At 56.5% G+C, this 18,171-nt stretch overlaps 1 protein-coding gene across 5 annotated transcripts in view; it reads left to right on the forward strand.

Annotated features, from left to right (window-relative positions):
• Nucleotides 1-16,985, forward strand: part of LOC103670492 (DAB2 interacting protein) — a 30,742-nt gene extending 13,757 nt beyond the window's left edge. The window contains exons 9-14 of one of the 5 annotated variants that reach the window (XM_040631828.1): nt 728-1,616; nt 2,316-2,468; nt 4,582-4,775; nt 9,498-9,585; nt 10,424-10,494; nt 16,321-16,985. In XM_040631828.1, coding sequence (XP_040487762.1) covers nt 728-1,616; nt 2,316-2,468; nt 4,582-4,775; nt 9,498-9,585; nt 10,424-10,494; nt 16,321-16,471 — 1,546 coding nt within the window. In that variant the 3' untranslated portion in view covers nt 16,472-16,985. Of the gene's footprint in view, nt 1-727; nt 1,617-2,315; nt 2,469-4,581; nt 4,776-9,497; nt 9,586-10,423; nt 13,544-16,320 lie in introns of those variants that run through there. The other 4 variants (XM_040631830.1, XM_040631831.1, XM_040631832.1 and 1 more) reach the window with 4 other exon arrangements.
• The last annotated feature ends 1,186 nt before the right edge of the window (nt 16,986-18,171 follow it).

Below are 18,171 nucleotides of genomic sequence, written 5' to 3' on the forward strand. Positions count from 1 at the left end.
GGGCCAGGGAGAGGCTGGAAGACTGGGGGAGGGTGCGGCCTGCCTGTGCAGGTGCAGACCCTCCCTGCCTGAGTCACACCCTTGGATCCTCCTCTGATCCCTTGTTTTCGCCAGGAACAGCAGCCCCCGCCTGCCAGTCAGACAAAGGTGGCAGCAGGAGGCTGGGGGGGGGGGGGGAGGCTTCTAGGTCCCCACTCCGGTTGTCAGTCTGGTGAGGAACAAGAGGGAAGAGGCTGCGGGAGCCCCTGTGGCTTTGAAGTCGGACCCTTGGATAACAGAGCCCCTGCGTTGTGGGTTTGGGTTTAGCTAAGGGGAATTTTCCAGAACACTCCAGGCCGCAGCACCCAGTGTCCCAAGGTGCAGCTGAGCCAGGAACAGGCGTGCGGGCAGCCTGGCCTGAAACTAGCAGCACCGGCCCTAGAAGGGAGGTGCTGGGCAGGAGCAGCTGTCCCGGCCGCTTGGTCCCTGTGGTGGCTTCTGCCAGGGGCCTCTGCCGGGGCTGTGGTTTGGTGCTGCAGCTGGGCCAGTGGTCCCAAACCCCGCCCACTTCTGCATCCCACGCACCTCCTCTCCTCTGCCCTGCCTTCCCCCTCCCGCGCAGCCCCAGCTCAGGCTCAGGCTGCCAGGCCCTGGCAGGTTGGCGGGGCTCTCGGTTTGGACCCGCCTTGGCCGCATTCACAGCTCTTCTCTTCCCCTTCTTTCCCTGTGTGTGCTTGTCTCCCTGCAGTCTGATAGATTTCACCCGGTTACCGTCTCCAACCCCCGAAAACAAGGACTTGTTTTTTGTCACAAGGTCCTCCGGGGTCCAGCCCTCACCTGCCCGCAGCTCGAGTTACTCGGAAGCCAACGAGCCTGATCTTCAGATGGCCAATGGTGGCAAGAGCCTGTCTATGGTGGACCTCCAAGATGCCCGCACGCTGGATGGGGAGGCGGGCTCCCCGGCGGGCCCCGACGCCCTCACCGCCGATGGGCAGGCGCCAGCGTCTCAGCTGGTGGCCGGGTGGCCAGCGCGGGCGGCCCCGGCGAGCCTGGCAGGGCTGGCCACGGTGCGGCGGGCAGGCCAGACGCCGACCACGCCGGGCACCTCCGAGGGCACCCCCGGCCGGCCCCAGCTGTTGGCGCCGCTCTCCTTCCAGAACCCCGTGTACCAGATGGCTGCTGGCCTGCCACTTTCACCTCGTGGCCTTGGCGACTCAGGCTCCGAGGGCCACAGCTCCTTGAGCTCCCACAGCAACAGTGAGGAGCTGGCAGCTGCCGCCAAGCTGGGGAGTTTCAGCAGCGCCGCGGAGGAGCTGGCGCGGCGGCCCGGGGAGCTGGCGCGGCGGCAGATGTCACTGACTGAGAAGGGCGGGCAGCCCACGGTGCCGCGGCAGAACAGTGCTGGCCCCCAGCGGAGGATCGACCAGCCACCGCCACCACCCCCACCGCCTCCTCCTGCGCCTCGTGGCCGGACGCCACCCACCCTGCTGAGCACCCTGCAGTACCCGCGGCCCTCAAGTGGAACCCTGGCGTCGGCCTCGCCTGATTGGGCTGGCCCCGGAGCCCGGCTTCGGCAGCCCTCGTCCTCGTCCAAGGGTGACAGCCCGGAGCTGAAGCCTCGTGCGGTGCACAAGCAGGTCAGTGCTTCTGTCCGAGGGCAGCCCACGCTCTCGGGCCGCTGGGCCGTCATACCCCACCCATGTCGTGCTGCTCCTCCTGGTCATTTCACCTGTCCTAAGCTGCCATCCCATGCTGAAAAAGGCCACACTTGGCCCCATCCCACCAGCCTGCCACACATCACCCCTCCCCCCCCAGGCCCACTGGCCCCTGCCTGAATCCTTTGAACCAGGGACAGTGTGGCCTTAGGGTCTCTCTGCCAGTTCCCCAGGGGGCAGCTGGGGCAGGGAGAAAGAGGGCGGGGTCCATCCATCTCCAGTTCCAGGCCTGTTAAAGCCCCACCCAGAGTAGGAGTCGACCAGACCCCCAGCACTCCCACCTTCCTGCTCTGAGCTGGCCTCCAGGGCTTTCATGTCACCCTGGGGCCGCACACAGTATCTGGGACGGATGTGCTCTGGGTTGAATGCCTGCCTGCCTGGCCAAGCTTACTTGCTCTCACCTGGCTGGCAGAGAGGGGCAGTCAGGCCACCTGGGCTCTTGACTCCGCCCAGGCTGCCATCCGGGAGTGGGAATTCCTGAGTTTGGGACTATATCAGTAGCCACCTGGCCATCTGGAGGTCCCCTGCCCTTGCCATGTCCCTGAGCCACTTGTCCCTATGACTCACCTGGTACCACCCCCTTGCCTCCCTCCAGCCCCTCACAGCTGTGTTTCATTATAGGGCCCTTCACCTGTGAGCCCCAATGCCCTGGACCGCACGGCCGCTTGGCTCTTGACCATGAACGCGCAGTTGTTAGAAGACGAGGGCCTGGGCCCAGACCCCCCCCACAGGGATAGGCTAAGGAGTAAGGAGGAGCTCAGCCAAGCAGAAAAGGTAAAGCCGGACCCTGGCAGTTTGGGGCAGGGCGGGGCTGCCTGCCAGTGGCCGCTGGCAACGTTCTCTCCCCTCGAGGCCTGGATGAGGGATGCTGCTTGTTCCCCGCGTATGGCTGGTCCCCTCTCCACCCCTGGTCCCCCATGAGGACATCAGCCAGTGGACTCTGTAAGAGGAGCAGCAAGAGGGATTTAGCTTAGAGCTGAGAGTTCCTATAGACACTGTGCATGAGACTCACCTGGAAATCGTACTGAACCCAGACTCCTGGTACCTGGTCCTCAGACCTCTGGGAGGCCCCTTCCCTGAGTGACCGGGCCACTGAGCTGCTGCGAGGCCAGAACTTGAGGTCTGGGGGTGCCAAAGAAGCACATGGAGACCGTCAAGGGGAGCTTTGTGCATGAGGAGGCAGAGAGGTGTGGGTCCCCGAGACAGCTGGGAGGGCTGCCCCCAGCCAGGCACTCCACTCTGGGTTTGTGCCTGTCCGGAGCCTGGCTCTTGCCCAGTTCCTGTGTCCACCAGGACGTGAGAGAGAAAGAGCCAGGTGAAGGGTCCGACTGATACTCAGAAGTTTTCTTGCCCTTGGGAGGAAAATGGTTCTAAGATATCCAGATTCCACCCACCACGCACATCTAGCATTTAGTGGGGCAGTGGGGGGCTTCTGTCCTCCCAGATTCTCCCTGTTGTTACGGCAACTACGCTGGATCCATGGCTGGTTCTCGTGTCCTCCTATGGGCCAGAGCCCAGGATGCAGGACCCAGTGCAAGGCCGCCTCAGAATGGCAGCCACTTCTTCCTCTCGCCTAGATGCCCTCGCCTCGGCCTTAGGAAAGCCTTTAGCAGCCTCTCAGGCAAGGGCACGGAGGTCAGGGTGGCAGCTCTCCCTCCTCCTGGCCTGGGGTGAGGTTCATGTCCATGCTGCATTCCGCCACCCTCCACCATCCCCTTAGTCCACTGCATCCACCTGCTTTCACCATAATTATGTGAAGGGGACAAGGGGACATGGCGCACAGTGCTCCAAGAGCCAGAGTTTGGTTGGGCAGCAGGTCAGGCCAGCTCTGCACTTCTTGGAGACCCCGAGTCCCATTCATAACTTGCGAGGACCATCCGAATGACTGCAGGGTCAGGCTGCAGCTGGAGTGCCCTCTTTCTTTGCTGTTCCATGGCTGAATGAGCTACTGCTGCTCTCGTCTTCTCTGCTACTAACCCTCACAGGCAAATCCGGGGGAGGCCTTGTTCTCTCGAGCTCCATGGAGACCTGGTGCTGCCTCTGTCAGCAGGGAGCCTCTCTACCCCTCTCTGGCTAGCTGAGCACGACTTGGGATGGGCCACAGGCATCTCTCCTGGAACCAGGCTCTCCTGTGGGCCCAGCTTTGCTTTAGGAGCTTAGCTTGGGGCTGGGGCTGGACCTCTCACCAGTCTCTGGATTTGCTGCCTCCTAACCTTTGGGGAGTCATTTGCTGAACTGAATTAGGTCTCCATTGCCTAGGACTCCAGGAGAGAGGCTCTTCCTGCCTCCCCAATCCCATATTGTCACAGCACCCTGGCCCCCAAACTCTTGATTCTAGCGTCAGCCCCACCTTACCTTTAACCTCTCTCTCCCCCTCACTTCCCCACACCAGCCTTGCTTTAGGGTCAAGTGGAGGCTAGGATCTCACCCCACTGGTCAGTTACTCTCCATGGGACTGGGTCACCTTGCCTCCTGGGCCTCAGTTTCCTGTCCTATAGAGTCCCTGTCTCTCAGGGCGCTATCAGATCTTAATATATCCAAGAGTGTTTTTAGCATTTGTTTATTATAAAAACTCAGTGCCCTGGTTAAACCCTTACTTCTGAGATTTGTGTTTGAGTCTTCACTCTTTCATAGGTGTAAGGTCAGGCTGCAGGGGTGGGAGGTTGGAGGGGAGAGAGCCCCGGATGGGGACAGGCTTGGAGTCTCACCCTGGCCCTTCTGGCTGGCCTCTGAGGGCGTCTCCTCACTGTGCGTAGTGGGCTGAGGTGGTGAAGAACCTGGTACATTCCGAGCTGGGTTCCCTCCCACGCTATGCTCCTGCCCGGGCTCACCAGGCTGTGCTCTCTGTCCTGGGTGCTGTGCCCGTGGCACGCTGCCCTCCTGGCAGGACCTGGCGGTGCTGCAGGACAAGTTGCGAATCTCTACCAAGAAGCTGGAGGAGTACGAGACCCTGTTCAAGTGCCAGGAGGAGACGACACAGAAGCTGGTGCTGGAGTACCAGGCACGGCTGGAGGAGGGTGAGGAGCGGCTGCGGCGGCAGCAGGAAGACAAGGACATCCAGATGAAGGGCATCATCAGCAGGTGAGGGCAGCCTTTTCCTGCTCTGGGCAGTGCTGGTCCCCCCTCTCACACACACACACACACACACACACACACACACACACACACACACAGTGGGCAGCCCTGTGCACTGCCCTCCTGATCGAAGGAAGGACTGAGCAGCTGCAGGAGGAGCCAAGAGTGGCAGGAGGAAGGAGGACAGTGTCCCCAGCAGCGGAGACATAGTGGCACAGGACCAGAGCTGGGAGGCAGCCTGGAGCGTGGGGAGCCCTCGTGTAGTGCGTTGATGGTAGAATGCACAGTTGGGCCAGACAGAAGCGAGGTCAACCAAGGCCAGCTCACACAGGGCCTGTGACCCCTGTAAGGAGTCCTCTTCGCTTGGTAAGCACGGTCAGGGGAGCTAGGATTGGAGGTGCCCGGAGACATAATGAGGACCCAGTTCAGGGCAGGAAAAGGAGGGATAAGTGTCAGTTACATTCAGTGGGTGAAGGAGAAGGAGGCAGAATAACCCCCAGATTTCTACCAAGAGCATCTGGGTGTCTTGGTACCAGTTGCTGCGATGGGGATCTTCGGGAGTTTAGGTGTCCCAGCCATGCCAGTTTGGGATCTGTTGAGTTTTAAGGTGCCTGTGGGTTATCCAGGAAAGATTTCCAGGGGACCATGAGCCTTGTTGCTGACTCTCATCTCTGTTGTTGGCTTGGATGTCACATGCTGTGGTGTGTGTCTCTCTCGTTCTCTGTCTCTGTCTCCACCCACGGGCAGCGTGGGTCCGGCCTCCTGCACGTCTGTAGGCAGGGCGTACGGTGAAGGTGTAGCATCCCGGCCCTCCCGTGGTGTCCCGGTCCTGAAGCTCACCTCTTTGTGACAATAATACCAGGGAGAAGAGGAGACAGTGTGGGTTTTACAGCTTGCTTGTATGCACGGTACAAGAGTCTGTCATTCGGACAGGTCCAGCAGGTGTGCCATAGCCAGGAAGTTTCCCCACCTGGCCTCATGCTTCGTCCACTACAGAAACCCTTTCCAGGTTCTTCCTCTTTAGGCTGGCTGTTTCTCTGTCCTAATTATTGTTTGCTTCGCTTCCCTGTGGGTTTGTTCGTTGTAAAATGGTTAGTGTGAGTAGAGGGCCTATAACTGGGGTGACTGGAAATCCACTGCTCACTTGACCGCCAGCTCTGTTCTCGGCTCACTTTGTGTGGTTCCAAGGATGGAAATGCTTCTCAAACTAACCACCGCCTCTTCGTATCTCTTCTCTGAAGGGTGCGTGGTCTCTGAGTTCAGTGGCTTTCCTAACACATTTATTTCTACTAACCCATCCCTCTGTATTTCCTCCCTAATGGAAATGTTAGTTGTCAATTTGGTTGATAGCATTGTTTGAATCCTTCTATATTATTAGTTTTTTTGTCTACTTGTTTACAGTAGTTCTATCAGTTACTAAGAAAAGGATATTGACATTTTTAATCATAATTATGGATTTCTGTATTTCTCTTTTCTCTTGTTTTTGCTTTATGTACACTGAAACTATGCATCCGCATCTAGGATTGTTACGTGCTGGTGATGAACTAACCTCTTTATTATTATCAAATCACCTTCTTTATCCCGCATAATATTCTTTGCTCTGAAATCTACTTTGTTTGATGTTGATTACAGGTGTCCCAACTTTATTTTGATTAGTATTAGCCAGGTAGGTCCTTTCCTATCCTTACACTTTTAACCTATCTGTGTCTTTCTATATAAATGAGTTTCTTTTATAGACACCTTGTTGTCGGTTCTTGCTTTTTATCTAATCTGGCAGTTTCTGCCTTTTAACTGGAGTGTTTAGACCATTTACATTTAATGTAGTTATCAATATAATTATGTTTAAATCTCTTATCTTGCTGCTGTTTTCTATTCGTACCATCTGTTCCCTTTTTTCCTGTACTCTTTTGGACTGAGCATTTTTATGATTGCACTTTATCTCTTTTATTGGCTTATTAGCTGTATCTCTGTTGTCACTTTAGGTTAAGAGTTGGAAGCTTCCCCTAAAGGGACAGATATTAAATACTTTAGGCTTTGCAGGCCATTTGGCCTCTTTTAAGTGTTCAATTCTGCTGTTTTAGCGGAACTATGTGTGTGGTGTGGCTATTGACAGAAACAGGCAGTGGGCCCACTTGGGCCCTCACTGTCAGGCTGTAATAGTAGGGATTCTGTCATTACTTTTGTTCCTTTGTACTTAAAATATCTTTATTCTCTGACTGTGTTTAAGATTTTTTTTGTAATCACTGATTGCCAATAATTTGATTATGATGATCCTTGGCGTGGTTTTCTTCAAGTTTCTCAGGTTTGAGCTCTTGGATCTGTAGGTATGCCGTCCTGCCTCCCCAGTCTCTCTTCTGAGAATCCCATCACACATACGGTAGGCTGCTTCATAGTGTCCCACATTGCACTGACGCTCTGTTGTGTCCTTCTTTTACTTTTTTTTTTTCCTGTTGTATCTTGGATAATTTCTGTTCCTATGTCTGCAAGATGAATAATCATTTCTTCTTCAGTGTCTAATCTGCTATTAATCCTACCTAGTACTTTTTTCATTTCATTTCAGATATTATATTTTTCACCTTCAGACTTTCAGCTTGGATTAAATTCTGTCCATTTCTCTTCTCATCATGCTTATGCTTTCTTCTGTTTTCTCAAACATGTGGCATATGTTTACAATAGTTGCTTCAAAAGTGTCTACTGATTCCGTCATCTGTGACGTTTCTGAGGGTTTTTTGTTTGTTTTTGTTTTTTTAATTTTCTTCCTGGTTATCAGTTCTGTTTTTCTACTTCTCTTATGTTTGGTGATTTTTGGTTGGATGCCAGACATTGTGACTTTTATGTAGGTGCGGGATGTTTTGTGTTCTTTTAAATATTTTTGAGGCTTTGTTCTGGGACACAGTGAGGTTATTTGGAATGAGTTTGATTCTTCAGAGGCTTACGTTTAAGCTTGGTTGGGGTGAGTCTGAACAGCCTTTAATCCAGCCTAATCTGGCTCCACTGCCGAGGCAATTTCTTTCTGGGGATTCTGCTTTATGTCTCTGTGTTAGTATGTCTTTCCACTCTGCCAGGTAGGGTATAAGCTCTGCCTGGAGTTGTTTTGTTTTCATGTTTCAGTGGTTCCTGCCCCAGCCTGGTGTGTTCTCATAGGCCTGCAGACCCGTCCCCAGCCAAAGACTCAAAGGGAACTTTCAGGAGATACGTGGAGTTCTCTCTGTGTCTTCCTCTCCTCGGGCACTGCTTCCCTGGGTCTCCTCAACTCCGTGACGTTACTGCCCTTCTTCGGTTTGGCCTGGACACTCCAGGCAGTGAGCAGGTCTCAGCTTGTGTGTTCCCTTTTCTTAGGACACACTGCCTGTTGTTCAGTGTCAGGAAACCATTTTTTCATATATTTCATTTGGTTTTCTAGTTTCTTATTGTCATTGTTTGATGGCAGGAAGGTAAATCTGGTCTCTGTTTTCCCACCAACCGGAAGCACAAGTCTCTCTCCCCTAGTGTGATTTCCTTTCGGATCGACACCATCCAATGCCCCTCTGCTCCCTGGTCCTCCCTCTCCACTTCTTACAGGCTTTACTCAATGTCTGATCTTCCTGTGACAAGGAACCCCCCCTTGGCGTGGCCCCTCCCCCCTTCCTCCTGACCAGTGCCCTCTGACTGCTGATCCCATTGAATTCTCACAAGGGCCCTGTGGGTACTTGCCATAGCACCGTTGACCTCCCCATGCACCTTCAGTGTCAGGGGCTCAGTACCCACCCAGGGGTTAGGGGACTGCCCTGCTGGCCTGGAGAAGTTGTGCAGTGATGGGCATGAAGCCTTGGGAGCAGGCGAGCTTGCCTGAGAAGAGTGTGGAAAACAAGAACAACAGGCTGGGACAGACCCCCGCGGAGCCCTGACATGCTGGGGGCAGGCAAGACAGGCCTCTGCGGAGAGGTGGCCTGCCAGCTAGGAGGCAAGCCCAGAGAGTGTGGGGTCCAGAAACTAATGGAAGAGCATCAGAAGGGTGGGTATGAGCTGCTGTGATTGACAGGTGCATGAAGGACCCGCGAGGTAAGGCCAGGAGGGATTTCGGGGAAGGAGCAGCTGGTGACAGATACACACATGCTTTAGCTCTGAGCTTCTGCCGACGGTGTTCCTCCCGTCTTCCCTAATCATGACGGCATCTTCAGACCTTGCCCACCCCACCTTCTGGGACAGTTACCTACCTTCCTGTTCTCTGTTCCCATGGCCTCCCATGCAGGGTATGGCCACTGTCTGCCTGTCTAGATCCCGTTGCCTGGTAACTTTTTGAGTGATGGAGATCTCTACTTATTTATGTCGCTACGTCCAGTGCCGGGCGCATCATGGCATCGCCCTGGTGAATGCCGAGTGGGTGGAGAAAGCCATAGAGCTCTTCGGGGTTTCACCCTCCCACTCATGCCACAGATCTTCTGACGTTACACCCCCTGCCTTGTTCTGGGAGGTGGTGAAGATCTAACTCCCACCCACCTTGGCTCCTGGAAGAACATCAGGAAATGGGCAGCTCCAAGGGCTTCTGGGGGATTTGGGAACAGAGTCTAGAGCAGGCGAAGTATAAGGAAGAAGCAGATCTCATGCCAGTGGTTGGAGCCCAGGTGGAGGGGCTCTCCTAGTATGTGCCCTCTGTGCAGGTGTGATGGCTTCTTCCCACATGCCCCACCCCACCTCCTCAGCTGCTTCCTCAAGTGCCAGCTTGACTGTCCTTGTGTCTGGTCACAGGTTGATGTCAGTGGAGGAGGAGCTGAAGAAGGACCATGCTGAGATGCAAGCAGCTGTAGACTCCAAACAGAAGATCATTGATGCCCAGGTGGGTTCTGGCCCTTTGGTCACCCCTAGGTGTTAAAGGACCTGGGGTAAGGAGGGGGGTGACTTTGACATCTCTAAATCCTCAGTCATACCCCCACTATAAAAGCTGAGGAGGAATAGGAGGCCAGGATCTCTGATCTGAGAAGTCAGACTTGGAGGTCTCAGTGGACCATAAGCTCACTAGGACAGGCTACAAAAAGGGTGGGACAACTCCTTCCCTACTCGGGCACCTTGGTGGGTACCATCTTTCACCAAGGGTACTGACCAAAGAGTGGAAGCTTTGGGGAGGGGTGACAGCAGCCTGGGCAGATGCTGTGGCTTCCCGGCTGCATTGAGAGAGGAGGCACGTAAGAGACTCTGGCCTCATTCCCCTTCCTTGCATTCCTTTCCCCTCACTCACCCAGGAATAGGTCCAGGCCTTGCTCAGATTATAAACAGCATGGACCAGCCAGGAGCTGTGACCTCTGCGTTACACACACACACACACACACACACACGAGCGAGAGCACACACCTTGTACCCTTGGCGCTCAGGCGGCTGGCTGATGGCCGACAGCACTAGGCTGCTGTTTGGGGAGAAGCAGTGATGTGAGAGACCCAGGAAGGCAGGCTCGAGGAGGTCTCGGCCATGGCGTTGAGGCCACCTGTTCCCACAGCCTCCTCCCCGGCCCGCCTGCGGCCCTACAACCTCAGCGCCTTTCCAGTCCCTCACACGCCGTGGACTCCCGGTCCTCCCCACGTCTCCTCCCAGCACCCCTGATGGGCACACACAGTCCCGGGGAGACCCTGTCCTGGTACGGCCCCCACTCTGGTCCCAGCTAATGCCCTCTTTGCCCCCAGGAGAAGCGCATCGCCTCCCTGGACGCCGCCAACGCCCGCCTCATGAGCGCCCTGACGCAGCTGAAAGAGAGGTACAGCATGCAGGCCCGTAACGGCGTCTCCCCCACCAACCCCACCAAATTGCAGATCACTGAGAACGGCGAGTTCCGAAACAGCAGCCATTGTTAACCTGCCCAAGGAGGGAGGACTGTGGTGGCCCGGGGCCGGCCTCAGCCCGGGGAGCCCCAGCGCGGGGGCGGGAGGCCCAGGCCCCCCCCTTCCCTCCACCTGCGGTCCAGGAGGTGCCACGGAGGGAGCCTCGACAGACTGACGCAGCGGGGGCCCGCTCCCCTCTCTTCTGGCCCAAGAAGCGAGTTCGGTGCAGGCCAAAGAGACTGCACACGGGGGGGGTGGGACAGCCTGGGGGGAGCAGGGGGCTGCCAAAATATGTGTCTGTTGGTTATTGAATTTGGTGTGTGTCACCTTTCTTTCTTGACCTGGCCAGGTGCATGTACCCCCCACGCCCTCCCTAGGGAGGGAGCCCCTGCAGAGGTGGAGGATTGAAGAGGTGGGGGCCCAGGCCCCTGTCCTGGGGGACTTGGCCCTCCGTTCCAGGGGCTGATCGGCTGGTTGGCAGGCAGGGAGAGGGTGGGAAGGATGGAGCCGTCGGAGTTCCTGTCCTCCGCAGGGCTCCACCCTGAGCACCTGCCACTGCATGCGGCCTGTCCGGGAACCCTTCCTGGCTGTGAGGAACCGAGGACTCCCTCCTGCACCTGTCCCCAGATTCCCCACCCCCCCTTTCTGATTTGTGTTACCAAATAGACCCAGTGAGGATCCTGGCTCGCTTTTCTGGGCCCTCATCTCCATGGGGAGGATCCAGAGCCTCCCTCACTTGCCACCTGGGCCCAGGCTGACACTCCGGGGCTCCCTAAAGCCAAAGATCTGGGCAGAGTTGGCCCAGATGGCACCGTGCCTGGTACCCGCCCTTCCCCCTGGGCCAGCGCACCAGGCCGTGGTGGCCCTGCAGGGAGGGGCCAGCTGGTGCTCACCCTGAGAGAATGGCTGATACTCCCTGATGGATGGTGAAAAGAAAGTCTAATGCCAGCAGGCCCTGAGAAGGTGGATAACTGTGATTTTTTTTCCTTTCACAGTATGCATTAGAAACAAAAGCCCGCTTGCTCGCTTGCTGGAACACAGGGGCCTTTTAAATTGAGCGTGCGCACTGCATGGGAAATAGCGGCCCTGGAGGATGTTAGACTTGCTCCCTCTCCAAGACAGCAGCGGCCTGCACCAGGCCCCGTGTGTGCGGCCGGCCTCCTCCTCACCCTTCCCGGGGCCCCGGCCGAGGACCCAGGCGCTGCAGACAGGAGAGGGGCACGGCTGGGGCCGGTTTTCCCCAGCTCTAGGCTGTTCTGTGGCTTCTCAGCCCTCCGCGCTCCCCGCCCCTTGCGGGACAGGTGGGCAGGAGCTTGGGTCTGTCTCGGTCCCTCCCTGTTCCCACCCCCAGCCCTGGGTAATCTCCGGCGAGAGCTGGGCGTTCGCCCCGCAGCGGAGCCAGGGCAACGGAGCCGGGGCTGGGCGATTCGCAGGAGCCGCCCCCTCTGCCTCAGCCTCAGTCTCGGGGAGCTGAGACCCTCGGAAAGAGTACTGAGCCCTTCCCGCCCCTGGGGCCGGTGGCCTGCTGCTGCGGGGGGCCGAGGTCACCACAGAGCCCACCGGGTCGGGGAGTGTGGGAAGGGTCGCCCAGACCACGTAGCACCCCATCCTGGCCCATTCCCGGGGAGGGGCTCCTAGATGCTGCCTGCAGTTCAGTGAGGCCGGAGATTGGCCGGTGAGGAGAGGGCAGCCCCCGAGGGTCACAGACCTCAGGAAGGAAGGCCATGGGGGCTGTGGCCCTGCCCCCACTCGTGGCCTCACAGGCAGGGCCCGGCCCCAATGACGTCCTCTGGTTCGGTCTCCTCCCCTCCTCCCCCCACCCCTCTCCCACCGATGCCTCGATGCCTCTAGAGCAACCTCGGACTGAGCGCCTCTTAGCAATATGGGGGAGGTTCCTGGGCCCCGGCCCGGACGGCAGGGTGCAGGAGGCCCGCGCAGGGCTGGTGCTGGCGGCCCCTGGCGTGGGTTGTGAGCTCTCCGGCCGAGGGCCTTATCTACTTAGTGCAAAAACTGTAAAAGTGTACAGACTCTTCACAGATTTTTATCTGAATTGCAAGTCTGACAATTTTTGTAAATGTTCTTGGTGTTCGACTGTAATGTAACTATTTCAGCTAATGGTTGTACATAGTCCTTTAGTCCTGGGGCTGCCGAGGGCTGCCCGGGACCGCTGCTCTCCGATGGTGTGTATTTTATTTTTTATTCTAGAGAACAGTATTGGGCAGGAGGAAGAGGTTTGGGGAGTGGGTGTTGGGGACTTTCCCTACCCGCGGGATGTGCTTGCTGGCTGTGCGGCACGTGGCCTGGGCGGGCTGCTGGGGACGTGCGCCCTGACTGGACCACAAAGGGCCTCCTGTCCCGGCCACACAGGACCTGCGTCCCAGTGTTGGGCCAGTTGGCCGGGGGGCCAGAGGTGGAGGGAGTGAGGGAAGGCAGGCCCTGCTGTGGGAAGATAAGGTCCCAGGTCCCCGGGGCCCCAGGCCCGGACTGCTGGCGACAGCTTTCCTGCTCCCCTGTCAACACAGAGAGGCCTGACTTTTTGCTTAACTTTTATGTTGAGGGTGAAGGAAACTGCCAAACTTCCTATAAGTGAAGACTTTTCCAACTGCCCAGAGAAGGGGGGTGGGGAACCAAGGCCAGAGCTCCACACACCGCCCCCCTCACAGAGCATCTGCCCCGGGGTACGCCTCTCTCTCTGCCACCCGCCCATCTGCGGAAGGCAGGCTGTCCAGGGAAACAGCCCCTCTTTTCTACACCTTCGGCCCCAAAGCCGCCCCCAGCCCCACACCACCTCCTTGCTCCCCCTTTTGTAAGTATGTGAAAAAAAAGATGCAAACGTTGGAGTCTTGGCTGGAGCTCCTCCTTCCAGCTGCGACTTTAACCATGTAATAATGTACAGAGAAAGTTGTCGGTGTTCTAAGACGTGTGGCTGTGCAATTTCTGTACATTTGCAATTAGAAATATTAAAGATTTATTTAGCTATTTTAAGCCTGACTCGCCTCGATTCAGCTGTGTCTCGGGAGATTTTCCAGGGGTGACTCCTGAGTTGTGGGCCTATGTTGTCCTTTACCAAGGGGCAGCAGGACAGGGTTCACCCCGGTGGCAGTCGTGGACAGGGGATACCCCTAGAATGGGGGGAGTGGTGGCCTCGGCTCACCCAGTGACCTGGGACTGCCTCCGCCAGCAGGCTGAGTGGGGTCTCTCGGCCTTGGGAGTGGAGCAGGGCCTTCTTCAGGGCCCTTCCCAGCAGATAAGCTCCAAAGGGAGCTCTTGGGGTCCCCCAGCCCCGGGGGGATGGTGTGGCTCTCGCACTTCCTGCAGCAGGCACCATCTCCTGCCAGGCTCTGCGTCAAATGCCTTCCAGTCTCTAAAATCTGGCTCCAGGGTAGGGGCGAGAGTTCGGTCTCTGTCACCAGCAGGTCAAGGCTGAGGGGGCCAAACCAAGCTTCAAATGCCTGGGAGACCCCAACTCCTGGGGTCTCACGAGTCAGACCCATTTGCAAGCCCCCCCCCCAGGGCCTCTGGAACAAAGCAGCTCCCCAACCCCTTTGGCTGCTCCCATGCACGGGGGCCTTGCAGCCGGGGGTCGACTCAGCAGGAGCCAGCACCGCCCAGTAACCCTAAGGGGGCCGTCCTGTTGATACAGAGCTGAGAGGGGGCACGTCCAGACTTCAGTCCAGCGCCTCAGAAGGGACACAGGCACAGGGCCCAGATACGACAGGGGGCAGGGATGTGTCTCATCAGATCCCCGATGGAGACCTCCGTCTGTCACTTGCACATGCATCTCTGGCTCCTGCCAGGGACTCGGACCCCTGCCGTCCAGCATTCCCAGAGAGAGAGCCCAGGGGAAGGCCTGTGCTCGTCCTTGGAGACGATGGGAGGGCTGGTTCGAGAGCAGCGTGGCACAATGTAGGACAGACACACATCACTGTCCACCGCACCAGCCTGCCCGTGTTCCTCTCAGCCCTGGGGTGCCTCCAAACCCAGGGGGTTCCGGTGGGGGAGAGGCTGCCTCGTGCTCCCCAAACCCATGCTGCTCACAGCTCGGCCACAAGGAAACGGTAGCCCCCTCCCCTGCCCCGCACCTTCACCTGCCTGCCTAGCGCCCCTCCGACTTTGCCCCTCCTACCCTCAGCCGGGTCACCACAGCCCCCCGGCCTCTGACTCTCAGCCTCTAGTCTCCCGTGAGGACCCCGTCCCTGTATCCACCCCTCCCCGTAGTCTACATGAGTCCTCCGGCCTTAGACCCCCTTCCTTCCTGGGCGTCTTTGCTGCGTCTTTGCTGCCTTCCCCACCCAGCGTAAGCCCTGTGGTCTCCTTCCTTGGCCCCCTTTTGACAATATTCTTTGATCACATCAGCCCTGAGTCTACCCACGGCCTTTGCTCTCTGGGTGACCGCGCACAGCAGAAGAAAACACCCCCCTTCGCGCCGAGCCCCTGTGGGTTCCTGTGTCGCTCCCCTGTTCGCTGTGGGTTAGCCAGCCTTGAGCCTCCTCCCATCTCCCAGCCCGACGCCCTGCCTGCCCAGAGGGCCGTCCTCCTGCCCCACTGGGACAAGGCTCCCCTGTTGACCCTCCGACCTTCCCGGGCTCACTCCCAGCGCTCACAGCCCGCAGCCCCAGCCTTCCTTCCCGAGGCAGCCCCTGGCCAGGGCCCTACTCTCACCCTTGCTGCCTTCCCCATGCCTAAAACTGCGGCCCCGCGGCTCTTTCCCACAGCCCCGGAGCTGCTCACCTGCTCCGGGCTGGGTTTTCTCGCCTTCAGCCAACCTTCTTTAAGGTGTGCTGCCCAGGGGACCCCATCTCCACCTCCTCACCTTCTCTCTTCCTCCAGCCCAGCATCACCCGGCTTCACCTCCCGCACCTCTAGCACCTCGTTGCCAAACCCATGCCCCCCTCCCCCAGCTTCCGCACCTCTGTCCTTGGTCCTCAAGGTCAAGGACCACCATCCCTCTGCTGCACAGCGCCACGTAAACACCATAGGACGCAAGGAAGTGGCTATGATACGAGCCGGAAAGCACGTTGGCAGAGGGCACCTGCAACAAAGCACGAAAGCCGTGAACCTCCGTGTGTGCATTAAGGAGTATCAGAGGAAGCAAAAACTGGAAACGCGAAGGAAGAAATCAACAGAAATACAATGACCTTTGAGACGAACACACCACCGCTATTAGTTTATTACAGATCAAGGAGACAATAAGAACCCCAAGGCTTTTAATAATTGATAATGTTTAATAAGCAGGGATACCTTGCTCTTGCCCTGGAGAGCCTACCTTTTTTCTGAGCATGCTTGGAACATTACCCACAGTCGACTATATATTGAGACATGAGATCCTCAGAAAGTTGCCCAAAGACACAGCTGGAGCCGCATTCTGTGCCTTGAAGCAATAAAACTAGAAATCACTAATAAATATTTAATCAGGAAAAAGAAAAAGCTACCATCAGGAAGTTCAAAAAAATAAATATTGAATCAATAGAATTAGATTTTTAAAGAAATGTCTTCTCGGGGCGCCTGGGTGGCACAGCAGTTAAGCGTCTGCCTTCAGCTCAGGGCATGATCCCGGCGTTATGGGATCGAGCCCCACATCGGGCTCCTCCCTGTGAGCCTGCTTCTTCCTCTACCACTCCCCCTGCTTGTGTTCCCTCTCTCACTGGCTGTCTCTCTCTCTGTCGAATAAATAAATAAACTCTTAAAAAAAAAAAAAAAGAAATGTCTTCTCATTAAATAAAGCATATTGACCACACACATTTCTCTCTTTAACTCCCCAGACACTGCCAGCCTGATGGAGAAGGACTGGAAAGACTATCAGCGCTGAATGTGGGAGGAGACCCCAGTAAACAGGAGAATTGGAAGAGCCTTGGCAGTTGGGAGCTGAGGAGGGGGACAGACAAACGGGGTACGCTGAGCCGCCCCACCTGAGAGGCTCGGGAGTGGGAGGTTCCAGCGTGATGGGGTTAAGCCAGGGCACCAGGTGGGGGAAACAGGAGAACCAGACCCCAGCCTCCTCCCCTGCCCTGCAGAGCCAGGAAATTTCTCTTTATCGTCTCATCTCCTTGGAAGGAACTGGACATTTATTCTCTGGAGGAATCAAACCAGGTATGCTCCAGCCCTGGGGACAGCAGGCAGAGCAGAGGGCTCTGTGAGGTGTAGGTCTGCGAGCAGGTGGCTGGGTAAAGTGAGCTTGTGCCCCCAGTAGTGCTTGCCCCACAGGGGCCTGCACTGCTCGCAGAATGCCCGGAGCCCTACCCCAAGGCAGCCGACTGGAACATTCTTTGGAAAACTGGCTTTGGAGAAAAGACCTCCAGATGCTTCCCCAATGCAAAGATTGCATCGTGGTCCCAGCATCCCATAATGACACCCAGCGATCAACATGTCCTGTGGGGGTGCACATGTGCAGCGTGGACAGCAGGGAACCCCACCCCCCACGCCCCAGACAGTGAGGAAAGCTTCCAGTGAATAAAAAGAACTAGATATGAATTTCTCTGGGCCTTTGTTTCAATGTGGCAATAAAGGCCCCCCATTTGTGAATGTAACAGCTCAAGAAAAAAGGAAGGAAAGAAGGGAGGGAAGGAGGAAGGAAGGGAGGAGAAGAAAAGAAACAAAGCTTCTAATGTGAAAGAGAGACTAAACCAGTCAGCCCAAGAAAGGAAACAGGAAATAGAGAAAATGCAGGAAAGAGAAGGTCATTTAAAAAAAAAAATAATAACCCCAAACTGTAATATCATCATGGAGCTAAAACAAGAACAGGGTATCATGAAAAAGAAACCAAGATCAAGAAAGAACTATTAGTTTCTTTTTTTGTTTTTTAGATTTTAACATTTTATTTTTATTTATTTTTAATTTTTTTTGAAGATTTTATTTATTTATTTGACAGCGTACAAGCATGGGGAGTGGCAGGCAGAGGGAGAGGGAGAAGCAGACTGCCCACTGACCAGGGAGCCTGATGCAGGGCTCGATGCCGGGACCCTGGGACTGTGACCTGAGCCGAAGGTAGACGCTTAACTGACTGAGCCACCCAGGCTTCTGGAACAATATATTAGATTCTTTACAAAAACAGAATATGCAGTAGAAGTGATGGAATACAAAGTGGAGGTATTCTTCCAGAAAGTACAACAAAATACACAAGCAGAGAATGGGACCGAGAGAGGAAGAAAATCTAGAAGTTCGATCCAGCCTGTCCCAACATCCGACTACAGGGAACTCCTGAAGGAGCAAAAGGAGTAGAGGGAAGGATGGAAATGAGCAAAGGAATAATAAAGCAAGTTCCCCGGAGCAGAGGAAGCTGCCTGTGTCCGGGCTGAAAGAAGGCGGCACAGCAGCCGAGGACGGCCCCTTGCAGGCAGCGAGAGGCTCCCCAGCGGGGCCAGAGCCCTGCGGATCCGCTGGCTTCGGCCAGGAGCCCCGAGGAAGGAGGGGGCGGCCGAGTCCACGGGCCTAAACGAGGAGCTGCTGGGGAGCCGTGGCCCCAGACGGTGGAGACGGACCGCCGCTGCTGCGCCGTCCTGGTGGGGGGTGGCGGTGAGAGGTCCCAGTGAGAAGTGGTGACGTCACAGGAAGACCCGTCAGCACCGTCTGGCCACAGTCAAGACTGGCGAATGCCCTGCAGGCCTGTACAATCG

Source organism: Ursus maritimus, unplaced genomic scaffold (genome assembly GCF_017311325.1).
Source record: "Ursus maritimus isolate PB19 unplaced genomic scaffold, ASM1731132v1 scaffold_17, whole genome shotgun sequence".
Classification (NCBI taxonomy): domain Eukaryota; kingdom Metazoa; phylum Chordata; class Mammalia; order Carnivora; family Ursidae; genus Ursus; species Ursus maritimus.